This window comes from Peromyscus eremicus, chromosome 8a (genome assembly GCF_949786415.1).
Source record: "Peromyscus eremicus chromosome 8a, PerEre_H2_v1, whole genome shotgun sequence".
Lineage (NCBI taxonomy): Eukaryota > Metazoa > Chordata > Mammalia > Rodentia > Cricetidae > Peromyscus > Peromyscus eremicus.
In genome coordinates this window covers 83,630,842-83,645,604 of record NC_081423.1, presented here as the reverse complement: position 1 = coordinate 83,645,604, position 14,763 = coordinate 83,630,842, and the positions used below count along the sequence as shown (strand labels likewise).

At 50.1% G+C, this 14,763-nt stretch overlaps 2 protein-coding genes across 3 annotated transcripts; both read right to left on the bottom strand.

The window, feature by feature from the left end:
• Positions 1-542: 542 nt before the first annotated feature.
• On the bottom strand, positions 543-5,738 carry Vps25 (vacuolar protein sorting 25 homolog). 2 transcript variants are annotated; one of them, XM_059271830.1, is made up of 6 exons: positions 5,609-5,738; positions 5,257-5,402; positions 4,305-4,382; positions 3,531-3,619; positions 2,684-2,759; positions 543-931 (listed from the first exon to the last, which is right to left on the bottom strand). In XM_059271830.1, the coding sequence occupies exons 1-6, from the start codon at positions 5,716-5,718 to the stop codon at positions 819-821; spliced, it is 612 nt and encodes a 203-aa protein (XP_059127813.1). In that variant the 5' UTR covers positions 5,719-5,738; the 3' UTR covers positions 543-818. The 2 variants fall into 2 exon arrangements, with proteins under 2 accessions (XP_059127813.1, XP_059127812.1); XM_059271829.1 differs by having other exon boundaries at positions 4,305-4,358.
• Positions 5,739-9,487: 3,749 nt separating this feature from the next.
• On the bottom strand, positions 9,488-12,956 carry Ramp2 (receptor activity modifying protein 2). Its single transcript, XM_059269741.1, has 4 exons — positions 12,419-12,956; positions 11,879-11,944; positions 11,327-11,432; positions 9,488-11,188 (listed from the first exon to the last, which is right to left on the bottom strand). The coding sequence occupies exons 1-4, from the start codon at positions 12,543-12,545 to the stop codon at positions 10,933-10,935; spliced, it is 555 nt and encodes a 184-aa protein (XP_059125724.1). The 5' UTR covers positions 12,546-12,956; the 3' UTR covers positions 9,488-10,932.
• Positions 12,957-14,763: the final 1,807 nt, after the last annotated feature.

The window sequence follows — 14,763 nt, the reverse complement described above, 5'->3', positions numbered from 1 at the left end:
GATGGGTGGGGGGAGGGGCTTCGGAATAGTTCAGGACTTCCATGGGGGAGCAATTAAGTGACTCCAGTTTAGAGAGCAAGCAGCAGTCTGTCCCCAAGCTGTGTTCCAACACCACTCCTCCACACAACCCACCCAGCACATGGAAAACTACAGGCTCACTGGAGACCCCAGGCCCAGAGGCCCTTCTCTTGTACAAAGGCCAAAGGATCCTTCTCCTCTTTCCTTGGCTGGGACCCGATCAGGTGGAACAGTGCCCCGCCTTCCACAGTCCTATTCCAGCAGTAGTAACCGGCAGACAGTGGGGGTAGAGATTTTAATATCATAAATCAGAGTGGGCCCGCCTTTCACTGCCAAGCCCCCTCTGGGGCTTCCGATCTCTGTATTGCCTGGAAGGCTGCCTGCAGCCAGGGCTTCCCCCACCCCTAGGAAGATCCAGCACCAGCCTGAGAAGGGAGGCCACAGCAGCTAAGGAGTGGGAGTGGGGAGGAGAAAGAAGCGTGTGCAGGCGCATACGGGTGTGTACTTATGTGTGAGAACACATGTAAAGTGTCAGGTTTATAGACCCTGGCCCAGGGACAGTCTAGGATGGGAAAGGAGGGAGGGCGAGAAACATCCTTTTTCCCTGGCACCGTGGGCTCACTCTGTCCCTGGGACAGACAGATGGAGTAAGCGGGAAAGATCCCTAAGTCTGAGCTTTCAGGACTTGAGCCCTTTGAGTCTGGTGGAGTGACGGGTCCAGTCTGTGGGACACTTGGTCTGTGTCCTTTTGAAAGCCCTGGAAAGGTGGGAGGTAAGAAGCAGAGGGAGACAGGTCTCTGCTAGAAGAACTTGACTCCTCGGCCGTCACTGACAGTGATGATCTCAGCCTTGTGCTCCTGCTGTAGGGCCTGTAGAGCACGAAGTAGGGTCGCCTCATCCAGCCCATGGAACTCTAGATAGGAAGAGACGGTCAGTCAGGACACTCAGTTCTTTCGGTGGTTGAGCTAGAAGCTCAGAACTTCCAAAGGCAGGATATTCTATTTGTAAACTATCTGCACTGTACAGCTGTCACTCACACTTCCTGGGCATTCCTTGGGAGTTGAGAGTGGAAGGGAGCCTGGGTCAGCATGAAATGAAGCAGGCTTATTTCACCCTTCTCAATTCCACCCCCAGAGCCCTCTTTGTCTGTGCTGTTACCAAAAAGCTAACATACCACGGACACCTTTTGCCTTTAGGACCACAAACTCACCCTGATAATCTGACCTAGGCCAGGGCCCATGCACTGACAGTGACCCCATCCAAACATCTGCATAAACCAGGAGGATCTGCCTTAATACATGAAGTATACGCAGCACCCGCTAGCCAAGAGACTGCTAAATTTTGTAGCCAGTATCTGCCCTTTCCTAGTTGAAAGGGAGCCAAGGGCCAGCGGAGTATCCAGAGATAATGGGAAGATACTGTAGAAAGACGTGAGAGGCAGCAGACAAGCCCTAACAGGCTTGCTCACCTCACCCCCTGAGGGAGCCCAGCTCAAGTCAAGGAGTGAGCATTCTGGGGAAGCCTCCAGCTTTGTACAGGCTGAGTGGTGGGCTGGGCCAGGCTGCAGTGCTGAATTCGTGGGGTGATGGTGGGAACAGCAAGCAGAGGCCTGTAGGGCAGGGGGAAACAGCCAAGCGGCGTAAAGTCTGCTGGAGCAGCCACAGCCTGGCAGATCCCCCACCCCCCTTACCCTGGCAAAGACTGAAACTTTTGGTGATCCTGGGGATCAGAATGAAGAGTCACAGGGGAAAAAAAAAAAAAGAGCTAAGAAGTGTTTACCCTATGTAAAAATCAAAGGCCATACAAATCCTTGCCTGGCCCAAACCCAACGTGTTTAAATGGGCAGGGGGGTGGGGCTGGGGGTGTTGGCCCAATCCCTTCAGCTGACACCTACAAATCTTGAGCCTTCTATAAGAAGAAAAGGTGAAAGAGAGCTTGAGTCAGCACGGAATGGATTCCAAGTTTAATCCCCCACGCTGGGTCCTCAACTGGCTTCCACGGCAACAATTCTTAACATACTCCTGAAAAATCTTTTAAAAACACACAAACATCCACACCAACAAAAAGAGTGGTTTTGTTTGTTTGTGAATTCAGTGGTGTGGGGTGTTTAGATGCGAGTGAAGACGTTCTAAACTTTGCAGGAGAGGTGGTTCCGTGGTTAAGAATCCTTGCTGCTCTATGGAGGGAATGGGTTTGGATTGCACCTACACAACAAACAGCTCCCAACAGTTCTAAGGGGTCCATCCATCCAATGATCCCGTCTGGCCCCCATGGGCACCAGGCATGTATGTGGTGCATATATATACATTCAGGCAAACACTCATGGACATAACATAAAAATAATCTTTTTGTTGTTGTTGTTTTGAGACAAGGTTTCTCTTTATAGCCCTGTCTGTCTCGGAATTTGCTCTTTAGATCAGGCTGGACTCAAACTCAGAGATATCTGCCTGCTTCTGCCTCCCAAGTGCTGGGATTAAAGGTGTGCACACCACAGCCCAGCTAAAAATAAGTCTTAAAACAGAAACAAAACAAAAAAAACCCCAAACCTCAGAACTTTGCACTATGGAATCCAGAGACGGAGAAATGGTTAGTCTTAAGACATACTAAACCAATCCCGGAGAGGAGAGGGTTCTGTTAGAGAACTGGGAGGAGAAACAGGCATTACCTTCCTCCTCTGTGTCTTCCCCACTGGTCAGTTCATACAGGGTAAACACAGAGTTGTTCTGGCCGCTCCTGGAAACCTGAGGGCACAAGAGATGAGGGCTAAGTAAGGACCAAGGATCTCCTGGGAGAAGGTAAACTTCAGCCCTGCCTTTTTCCCCAGGAATGGTACCTACTCCCAAATCAGGACCATCACCTCTGCACTGTCCTCACCCCATAAACCTACAGGTGCTATATTTGTCTGTGGGTACACACATTTGGAACCACTAAGCCGCAGCCATTCACGTGTCTCAAAAGTGACCTCTCATCCTGGTTGTTTTCTGTTCAGGAATGGGTGGTGTGTATTTGTTATATTTAGGTTGTTGATGTTTCCCCCCCTCCTTCTCTCTTGGGAATGTTTGGGGCTGGTGGTGACTAGGAATTTGAGGGACAGAAGACTCTGTCCTCCTACCCACACTGGTTCAGAAGGTCTCATTCATGTGAACAACACCATGAAGGCACAGTGGGAGAGGGAACCCAGGTTTTTTTTTTCCTCCCTTCCTTTCCCCATTTATCTCCTGTGGCCAGAGGCTCCAGCCAACAATAGCACTTATGGTTCCCAGTATTACATTCTCCAAACATGGCCTCACGTAGCCTCTGGCCTCCTACAGGCAAAGAAAGGGAGATTCTGTGCGGGAGAGACATTGAGTCACTAAAGGACGTTTGCCAGGAAGGCCCGTGCTTCCGTTTTTTGCCCACTCCCCACTCTGCCAAGTTTGGATCTAAAAAATACCAGCTATCGGCTGGGCACAGGCAGCAGCAATTCTTCTCTGCCATGGGTCACTGCTTAGTGCTTAGCAGGGTGGCCTCACCCATTGATAAATGAGTTTCCCCCATTCTTCTGGCCTCCGCCACATGATCAGGAAGCTAGACTTATTCTTATCCAGCCACTCGAGGTTCCCTGTAAAACAGATACTTATGAGAGCATCGTGCTCTAAGAAAAGGGACAGAAAGGCAAATACCAACATGGGACAGCGTGGAGGACTCTGCTTTCAGAATAAGAGATTCAGTATTCAGCCGGGCAGTGGTGGCGCACACCTTTAATCCCAGCACTCAGGAGGCAGAGGCTGGTGGATCTCTGTGAGTTCGAGGCCAGCCTGGGCTACAGAATGAGTTCCAGGAAAGGCGCCAAAGCTACACAGAGAAACCCTGTCTCGAAACAAACAAAAAAGCAGTTCAGTACTGTTCTTACTTATAAAGCCCCCTATTCTCCTTAGTCCGTCTCTCTTCAGGTACAGGCCATAGAGCGATTTTAATTTTGCATATTAATGGGGGGAAAGAACGGGGCCATCTCAGAATACTTGAGGCTTCAAGCTGGAGGAAAGTCATTAAAATGAAAGAGATGTCCTGCTCTGCCCTCAGGAAAACCCAATTAAGAAGAAGAAAATAGGGCTGGAGAGATGGCTCAGAGGTTAAGAGCACCGACTGCTCTTCCAGAGGTCCTGAGTTCAATTCCCAGCACCCACATGGTGGCTCACACCCATCTATAATGAGATATGGCTCCCTCTTCTGTGTACATAATAAATAAATAAATCTTTAAAAAAAAAGAAGAAGAAGAAAATAGGTATCTGAGGAACTGAACCCACCTTTCTTCCTGAGCTCCTCTAATACAATCTGGATTGACTCTACGGGAAGTTTCCCTGGTGTAAGGTTAAGGGGATGGTCTATGTGTGAATTGGGCTAAATAAAACTTTTCAGAGCAGGGCCCATGAGGAGTGTCATCTGGAGTCTTCCTTTCCCTGCGATACATACGTGCAATTGTTGAAGAAGATACAAGTTAGCATTTTCTGAATATTCTGGAAAGGAAGGTAAAAAAGAAATTTCCACTTGGAAGGAAGACTTAGCAGAGTGGTGGCACAGGGTTGTAATACCAACTCTTAGGAGACGGGAACAGAATCCCCATACAAGGCTGGGCTGGGCTACAGGAATCGGGTCTCAAATAAATAAATAAAAGGCAAGAGTTTTAGAAAATAAAGAGTATTACCATTCCCCTCATTCTCGGTCATTTTCTCCACATATTTTACCTATGAATCAGCCAGCAAAAATAACTGACCCTCACTTCCTGAGAGAGGTGGTGTAAGTATAGAAAATTATTAAAGGTGGTTTAGGGGTTTGAGCCTCGCAGAGAGGAGATTCCACATATTTTACCTATGAATCAGCCAGCAAAAATAAATGACCCTCACTTCCTGAGAGAGGTGGTGTAAGTATAGAAAATTACTAAAGGTGGTTTAGGGGTTTGAGCCTCACAGAGAGGAGATTCCATAGTTTAAAACAGTCCAGGATATAAATTTGGGACTCGACATAAAGGCCCAGATTGTAAGACCCCAGCACTTATTAATGCGAGGGCAAGGGGGGCTGGCACTGCCTGGGAGGTATGTGTAAAATGATGATCTGCCATGTATCTTAGCCTTCTCCTAAGTCCAGCTGGAGTAGAAATCTGCCGACTGTGGGTAAAGGCAGGCGGGGAGATGCAGTCTGAACATGTAGAGAAGTGTGGGAGTGCGTGTGTGGGCTATGGAAGAGCCTGAGGGAGGATACGCTGTAGCTTGACGTTGTTGAAGAGCGGGCTCTCCTGGGCTTCCATCACCGTCATGCTGGACTGTTTGTGCAGGCGGCAGAAGGACAGAACCAGAGAGCACCAGGCGGCCAGCTGCTTCTGCCGAGTGTCCACGTTCGGCTGTAACCTGCCGGGTGAAGGGAGTGGGACGCAGAATTAGAGAGCGTGAGAGGGCGAAAGCAACACCGTTAGGGGAGAAAGTGAAGGGCTGGCTGGACGGAAGGCGCCCGGAAGCTCCTTTCTCCCCCGGAACCCCAAGTGAATCATCAGGGCTGAGCCCTGGGCCCCGGGAGGGAGGGAGGTACCCGGGGTTTCTCGGGGTCTGAGCCTCACGTAAAGAAGGGCGGGAAGCGGTACTGCCACGGCCACTCGAAACTCATCGCCATCGTAGTAGCCCAGAAAACCCGGAACTGACAATTGGCTTCCGGTCTCCCTCTCGGCATGTCCGGGCAGACAGCACAGCAGAAAGGTTCCGACTCCTCTCCGGAGGCACGCAACGGGGATGAGAGCGGTCGTTGTCACCAGCCAATCTAAGACAGTCCTAAAAAATTTCACCATGCAGAGCAGAAAGGGCTCTGGAAGGCTCCTGGTTTAAACCCAGGAAAAAGAAGTGACTTCTGCAAGTGCGCAGTTAGCAGAACGCAAGTACAGCTCACATCTCGAGGCTTCTTTACATTCGTGTCAATCACCATTCCATATAAACTCTCGATTCCGCGGTCTCCTGCATTCCCACCCAGGTTGACTTCACTCCTTCGTTTCCTGTAGAACCGTGGGGGCATATTGTGTGGTTTGCATCACTATAAGCGACTTTGCTCTCTTCCAAGATTCAAAACTAACATTTAGTTCTCATCTTTCCCACAATCTCACCTTTCTAGACCCCAGACTGGGAATCCCTGCTGGCTTTATCTGACTCATAACCCAACGTACACTACCCAGGTCTGTCCCTTTGCCTGCCTAAATTACTGGTCAGTTCCCAAACCAGAATTATTGTTCCGTTCTCCCAACACTACCCCCACTCCTGAGCTATGGAAAATTGCTGAAGGAGGAAAATACCCAGACCTGTTTACTGAGTCCCAGGCTCCCTGAGTAATCTCACTACTGGGCTCTCAGGGGAGCCTTGTTGAATCTAGAAATATAAGTTTGGGAGTCTTCTGATCTGAAATGCAATATGAACCCATCTGAGGGATGAGAATGCTAAACAAAAGGTGTATTGAAAAGAAGGCTGACGTTTGACTGCTCAGAAATGCCCAGATTTAAAGAATGGGGGGAAGCTGGGCTGTTTTCATTGATTCCTTGTCATCCTCATTTATCAAGACAGTCCACCTGTGTCTATCCTCCTGCTCCCTGCTGAGTGATTATGAGAATTCCTTCATCTTTCTGTCACATGTTTAGTTCATACCTCAAAAGTTCCCCTCCACTTTTCCTTTCTCTTCCTTTTAAACTCAAAAGTATCATTCTTCCTTTATAAGAAATGCCACTGCCCTTACCTCTCTTTTCCAGTTTTCTACAGGACATCCCTATCATTTTACCTCTCTTCCTTTCTCCACAGCTCAGTTTATTCCTTTTAAAAGTAATGTTAGCCGCTGGTGGTGGTGGCGGCGGCGGCGGCGGCGGCGGCGGCGGCGGCGGCGGCGGCCGCACGCCTTTAATCTCAGCGCTCTGGTGGCAGAGGCTGGTGGATCTCTGTGAATTCCAGGCCAGCCTGGTCTACAGAGCAAGTTCTAGGACAGCTAGAGCTGTTACACAGAGAACCCTGTTTGGGGTCGGGGTGGGGTGGAGGTGGAGATGGGGTGGGGGTGGGAGGTGTAATGTTAGCCGAGCGCCTTTAATTCCAGTGCTCAACCTTTAATCCTATTGTCTCAACCTTCTGAGTACTGAGATTATATACATGTGCCCTATCTATGGTCTTGTATGTTTTTACATGAGGTCCTATTAGGTGGCCAGATTGGACTTGAATTCTCTGTCCCCCTGCCTCAATTTTCCCAGTGCTCTCTCTCTCTCTCTCTCTCTCTCTCTCTCTCTCTCTCTCTCTCTCTCTCTCTCTGTTGTTGTTTTTTGGTTTGGTTTGGTTTGTTTTTTTGGGGTTTTTTTTTGAGACAGTTTCTTTTTGTAGGCTTGGCTGTCCTGGAACTCACTGTCGACCAGGCTGGCAGCGAACAACCCGCCTCTGCCTCTCAACTGCTGGGATTAAAGGGGTGTGCCGCCACTACCACCTGGCTCTCTTTCATTCTTTAAAGATGGGCATTTCCCTAAAGTCGAACCTGAACTATCTTCTTTTCAATACACTTTTTTTTTTTTTTTTTTTTTTGGTTTTTCGAGACAGGGTTTCTCTGTGTAGCTTTGCACCTTTCCTGGAACTCACTTGGTAGCCCAGGCTGGCCTCGAACTCACAGAGATCCACCTGGCTCTGCCTCCTGAGTGCTGGGATTAAAGGCGTGCGCCACCACCGCCCGGCTCAATACACTTTTTAACATTTTTTTCTTTTTTCAATAAACTTTTAAAGCTTTTGTACTTCCTGTGGATGCATATTGTGGCTGAGGGTGAAAATAATCTCCAAATGATATTTCTACCTCCAACCTCCTCTCCCTTCCCCTTCCCCCACTGTTGATTCTCTATGGGTTATAAAAACTTGTCCCATTGTTACCTCATGTTACACATCCTTCCTTTCTTTTCTTTTTTCTTCTTTCTTTCTAATTTGAGACAGAGTCTCATGCTTCCCAAACTGGTCTGGAACTCTTTTTTTTTAAGATTTATTTATTTATTATGTATACAGTATTCTGCCTGCATGTATGCCTGCAGGCCAGAAGAGGGCACCAGAGATAGTTGTGAGCCACCATGTGGGTGCTAGGAATTGAACTCAGGACCTCTGGAAGAGCAGCCAGTGCCCTTAACCACTGAGCCATCTCTCTAGCCCTCCCCTCGCCCTTTTTGGAGAGGTCTGGAACTCTTTATATAGCCGAAGATGATGATACTTTACTTCTGATCCTCCTGCCTCTGCCTCCCGATTGCTGAGATTAGAGATGTTCACAACCACACCTGGCAACATCCTTTCTTTCTTCTTTAAGAACACATTATTTTATTTACATGTACGTACACATTTATGCAGGTACCCATGGAGACAAAAAGAGGGTCCCCTGGAGCTGGAGTCACAGGTGTTTGTGAGTTGCCTGATATGGATGATGGGAATTGAATTCTGGTCATCTGCAAGAGCAGCGGGCATTCTTCACCTCTGGGCTATCTGTTCAGCCCCCTGCATCCTTTTATTTAGATCAGTTCTGAAGGTCAAAGTCTAATTCAGAGGTTAAGAGCACTGGCTGCTCTTCCAGAGGTCCTGAGTTCAATTCCCAGCACCCACATGGTGGCTCACAATCATCTACAATGAGATCTGGTGCCCTCTTCTGGCCTGCAGGCATATATGCAGACAGAATACTGTATACATAATAAATAAATCTGTGAGTTCAAGGCTGGCCTGGTCTGCAAAGCAAGTTCCAGGACAGCCAGGGCTGTTACATGGAGAATCCCTGTCTTGAAAAAACAAACAAGCAAACAGAAGGTAGGTCCTGGTGGGAGGAAGCAGGTCACTGGGGTGTGTGCCCTAGAAAAGTATACCTTGTCCCTAGTCTCTGCCACTTTGTGCTTTCCAGCTGCCGTGTGGGTTCTGCTCGGCCACATGCTTCCTGCCATGATGCTCTTGCCTCACCATGGCCCCAGAAACAATGAAACCAAGTGGCCATACTCTGGAACATTAAGCAAAAATCAAGCTTGGCTCCTTCAAGTTTCTTTTGGTTGGGATTTTGCCGCACGGACAGGAAAGCTGACATCACATCTCTTGAGATCATCTCACCATATGTGCTCTCCCCCTTCCTTTGCATTTGGATGCATGACCGTTTCCCTTGCATGACGGTTCCCCTTGCATGACGGTTCCCCTTGCATGACTGCTATTGTATGTTCTAGGTTTTTGATTTATTTGTACTTGTCACGTTTCCCATTGGATGGGAAAAATTGGATGAAAACCATTGAGAGTAGAAACCAGAATTGCTCTAACCTGCCTTTCCAACACTATGCTGCACACAGTGTTTTACACCAGCAGGGCTCCTGGTGCATATTAGTCTTTTTTTTTTTTTTTCTTCAGAGCTGAGGACTGAACCCAGGGCCTTGCGCTTGCTAAAGCCCCAACCCCCTTGGTGCATATTAGTAAAATGAACAAATATATTCATGGGAATAGAGCAAATATTTATTCCAGCTAAAAACTAAAAAATATCCTTAGGTTGTTGGTCTGTGATAGCACGTGACTTTAATTGCAGCACTTGAGAGACGGACTCAGGTGGATCTCTGAGTTCAAGGCCAGCTTGGTCTACAGAATGAGTTCCAGGCCAGTCAGGGCTACACAGAGAAAACTTGTCTCATAAAAACAAAACAAAAATCCTTAGATAACAGATGTGGCCTGAGAGAAGCATATCTTTGACAACAAATAGGTAGGTTCCAAGAAACACAGGCATGTATCTCTAAAACAGATAAGCATGTGCCTGGAAATAGGCGTGCACTATTTAGGGAAGCAGATATTTTAGCAGGGAAAACGGAAGCCTCTAAAGAGCCCAAGAGTGCTGCAAAAGGTAATCAGATGTTTCTATGGAAAGTAAAGTTGCTTTGCATGTGTTTGGAGGGACCTGGTAAGTGTAGTTCAGGAAGGATTGGAGATGAGAGTTCCCCAGTGAGAACTGGTCCTCACTGTCTGGGAAACACTGCTCATATAGAGAAATGATGAGTTGCAGAGAAGTAGGTGTGTCAATGGAGTATCTTTTCCATATTTCTCAAGAAGCTCTAGAAGGGCCCAGCTAAGAATTTGGTTGTCAAGGAGATAACATGTTTCTGAGCCCCAGGGTCCAGTTTCCGCAGCAGCCTGGAACTTCCTCTAGATCCCATACATTGTCTGGTTGTTGCCTTTAGTGGACACCAGGGGGCAGTGTGTGGCCATGATGGATCTAAGATGATGTGGGAACCTAGAGGGGACCTTAGAATCTTATGGACGAAGCCCCCACTGCCTTGGGCCTGAATCCTGAGGTCCTTAAGGATAAATTCTGTTGGTAATCATATTTCTTCTTTCTGTCTCTAGAGTAAATTGAGGCACAACAAAAGGGCAAAGCTGGGCTCCTGGGTAGTCTTTCTTCCTTGCTGGAGTGGAGATTTCTTGCCCCTCCTCCCATACCTCCCCAACTAAAGGCCCCCAGCTGCTGTCCAGACCGGAAGGGAGTCTCTTCCTGCTTGTTTCCTGGAGCTGGGTTTGGAGAGGGACAGGAAAGGCCCCTCCCTGGGAGGAAAGAATATAGGAACATGACTTTCTTGTGGAGGCGGAGGGCAGGTGAAAGGACCCTAAGAGCAGGGCTGTCTCGATTCAAGCTCTGTTCCCAGGAATGAGGCCCTGTAGAACTATCATCGACACAGACCCCACTAAGAAGGGAATATTGTACAACAACACCTTTTTAAAAAAAAAAAAAAAAAGACTACAGAAATTGTGCCATGACTCGACTTGGCTTCCATTTCCACCAATCCAAAGGTCTATGGGGAAGACGAGAGCCAGAAAAGGAGATAGGAAGGGGAGGAGAGATTCCCAGTTCCAGCAGGGGTAAGGGGAAGATGGCTGCTGAGGATCGCACCTCCTAGCCCTGGGCATCGCTATCTTTACTCCTCCACACGACAAGAGTGACCAGGAAAGGGATGAGGCAGATGGGGGCGATGATCATGGCTAAGAGCACATCCTCTGGGGGATCGGAGAAGGTGGGCTGCACCAGGGAGCAGTTGGCAAAGTGTATCAGGTGAGTCTTGAAGATGATCCTTTCTGCAAAAGGATTCGGGAAACCCCGGCCAAACCTCTCCGCCTGATACTCCAAGCAATATTGCAGGTCGCTGTAATGCCTGGGGGGCAGCAGAGGATTTGAGGGAGGAAGGTGTTGGGCACAGGGAGAAGGGCGTCCCACATTAACTCCAGGCCCACCCACGAGGAAGTGGCCCATCGCGTGGCCTGAGCCACCCACCCTGCAACGTTGCCCCTACCTGCTAATCAAAGTCCAGTTACACCAGTCCTTGACCGAGTCCATAAGACTCTTATAATCTAACCAGCAATATTGGACATTCTCTTCATAGCTGTCCTCCATATTCCCTGTAGGGACAGATGCTTCACAGTGATCACACCTCCAAGCTGACCCTCCCTCCAAGCCTTCTGACCCAGGGAATTACAATGTAGAGCCCTTTGCCTTTAGACAAGGGAATAACCTCTGAAAATTTCCCTAGCAGGACACTTGTGGCTGTGGGGAGGTCCGGGCTCTGGAATCCTGTAATGGCTTCCATGTGCACAGTACTTCCCTTCCCAGCCTCACAAGCACATCCACATACACCTTGTCTGGGTCTTTTTTACCCAGCTGGGGCAAGATGCCTTAAAGCTGGATTCGGGCTTTGTGGGATAACGGAGAAAGGCCATAGGAACCCCAAGAGACACCAGGGAGGCATCACCTGGCCCCAGGCTTGTCTTGTGAAAGGACCCCTCCCCTGTGCTGGTTTTATCCTTCCGCTAGATCGTTCGTTCTCCCACAGACTTGGGCAACCCACCTTTCGACAGCCAGCTGTCCTCAGTGGAAAGAGACTGATTCAGGGACTCCGGAGAGGTTGAGACAGCTGTATAAAGAAATGAGTGAGAAGGGTCAGATGATGTGGGAGAGGGAGGTCTGAACAGCGGTGCCTGTTTAGGGGTAGTGTGACTAAGGCCCTGGAAAGTCAGCACTACTTTGGAACATAAAGAGAAAAAATCTCTCCGCTCCCTACCGGATTGTCCTAGTGCGGGAAGGGAGCGGCTGGTACCAGCTGCGCCCCACTCGCACCGGGGCCCAAAGCCCCCTCCCTTCTTGTCAGTCCCGGACCTTCCAAGACCTCTCCGCCAGGTCCTGGCAGGCGCCCCAGCTTTCCTAAAGCGGGAAGCGCGGTCCTGTGCCAACCTGGAGATGTGTTCAGGGCCCATGTGCAGGTCAGAGCTGCTCCGCACGTCGGTTGTTACTCTCGTGGTGGTCCCGTGCTGGCCTCGGTAGCCCAGGCCTCGTCCCCACCCCCCCGACCTCCCTCGTCTCCCACCCGGGCCCCCGGGGTTGCGCTCACCACCCAGAAGCAGCAGCAGCAGCAGCAGCAGGAGCAGCGGAGGGAGGCGGAGCGCTGCCGGCCGCCCGGCGCGGGTCAGAGCGAGCCGCGATCCACCCGGGGCGCGCTCCACCAGGAACCGGGCCATCACGCCTTGGGCGAGAAGGCGAGGAGGGGCGGCGGAGCTGAGCTGGCCCGGGCGGGGGCGCCTATATCCCCGGCCCGAGCCGCAGGAAGCCGCGCCGCTTCCTCGGAGGGGCTGGGACGGCGGCGGCCACGTGGGGAGCGGGCTGCAAGGGGGAGTCACTGCCGCACCCGCGCCTGGCGCCCGCGCCTTGCTCCGCCTGGCGCGCCCTGGCCCACTCTCCTTTCCAGCTGGATCTGCAGGGCTGGACAGCTCCCCCTGTAACCCCAGAACCGGGATCTACTTCCCGCCCCGTACTAACTCGGGTCTCCCAGCATCAGCTGAGGGATTCAAGTCGCCCCCTCCTTCTCACGCCGAGGGGTGGGGTCCAGCTGCTGTTCCAGACCTGGGGAAGAGGGAGGCGGCTGGTCGCTCCAAAGGCCTCCCGCCGCCTAGTATCTGAGGCAGGGGGTTTGGGGGAAGCGGTGCCAGAAGCTACACCCGCCCGCTTTTCCCAGGGAACACCCACTGATGTCAGCCCGTCTGCCGAAACTCGAGGAGAAGAGGGGCCTGGCCATACCAAGAAATGGAGAAGGCCAGGGAAGCAGAGTAGGAAAGAAGTAAAGTCTAAATAACCTCCCTTCAAGGCAAATTCTGGGTCCTTCACCCATAAACCTGATATGGCAGTAACATGACTACATTTCCAGGGTTCCAATGTGCCGCTTAGTGTTTGAGGTGAGTTATCTTAGCTGCTGTTGCTGTGGGTGGAACCTCAGCCCCAAGGTATGCATATTATCATTCCCACCCGGATGGTGGAAGAGGAGGCAGCTAAAGCTCAAGGAAAGACCCCAGGACTTGAAGTGAGGCGTTCAGGTCCTAATTCAACGTTCCCACTCCCTGGTTATAGAGCCTTGAAGTCCACATTGGTCATCAGGACTTACCATGCAATGTCAGGACCTTGCTCTCCTAACCTGTTGTGAGGACTTACCTCATCTGGGCAAAGAGATCGATCTTACTTATTCCACAGAAGCCGGTTTTCTTTTTTCCTTCCCTGAGAGACTTGACTAAGGTCACATTATTGGGAAGCCCCAAGGCTCAGCTTAGGCCCCCAGGGACCCAGCTTACTCTCGCAGCTCAGCTGTTGCTGTATATTGGGCGATTCATTAGCCTGAAGCAGCCCGGGAGCTGGTTTGGCTATGTTGTGCAACTCCAGGCACACAGCTGTCAGCACAAAACTTTCCCAATTACTCCCAGACGTTGACCCTTGAACTCAGCCGTTGCTGTTGTCACAGTTTACTGATTCCTGTCCACCAAAGTTATCTTTTATCATCTCTTCCTTTAAAGATTCTTGTCTCAGGTCCTCCAGCGGCTGCACTGTGGCCACGGCCAGCTGGAATCACCGGTCGGCTGTGAGAGAGGTGGTCCTTTGAACACCTCAAAGCTCCGTTGGTAAGGATCATTCCTGCAAAGGTGCAGAGGAGAGCCACTTTAGACTGGGACCAAGTTTTTCACATCTTCCATTCTTTCCTGAATTGCCCTTTTCTTCGTTTACTTTTAAATACTGTTTTATGTATGTATGTGTGTGTGAGTGGACATGTATGTATGTGCATATGTGTACAAGTGCCTGAAGGGGCCAGAGAATGGTGTGGGATCCTCTGGAGCTAGAGTTACAGGAGGGTGTGAGCTGCCTGATGTGGATGCTGGGAACTGAACCTTCATCCTGTGCAAAAGCAGAAAATGTTCTTCACCACCAAGCCATCTCCCTAGCTTGCTTTTCTTCCTTCCCTTCCTTCCTTCCTTCCTTCCTTCCTTCCTTCCTTCCTTCCTTCCTTCTTTCTTCTTTTCTTCCTTCTTCTCTCTCCCTCCCTCCCTCCCTTTTGGATCAGTGTCTTATAAAGCTCCAACTGGTCTAACACAGCCAGGGATGACTTTGAACTCCTGATCTACCTGCTCCACTTTCTGAGTAAAGTATTGGGATTACAGATGCACACCACCACACCCAGTTTATACTATGCTAAAGGTAAAATCCAGGGCCTCATGCATGCTAGGCAAGCTCTCCATCAATGGAGCTACATTTCCAGCCTAGGATTGCTCTTTTCAAGAAGGAAACTTGGTCAAGAGCGAGGTTTCTGGGCCATAAAATCGAGAGAAAGAAAGATCGAAAGATTGATTGGCTGGGAGGTGAGCAAGGAGGCATTTCCACAGGGTGGGGCCAGAAGCACCAGAGCCCACTGGGGGTTGG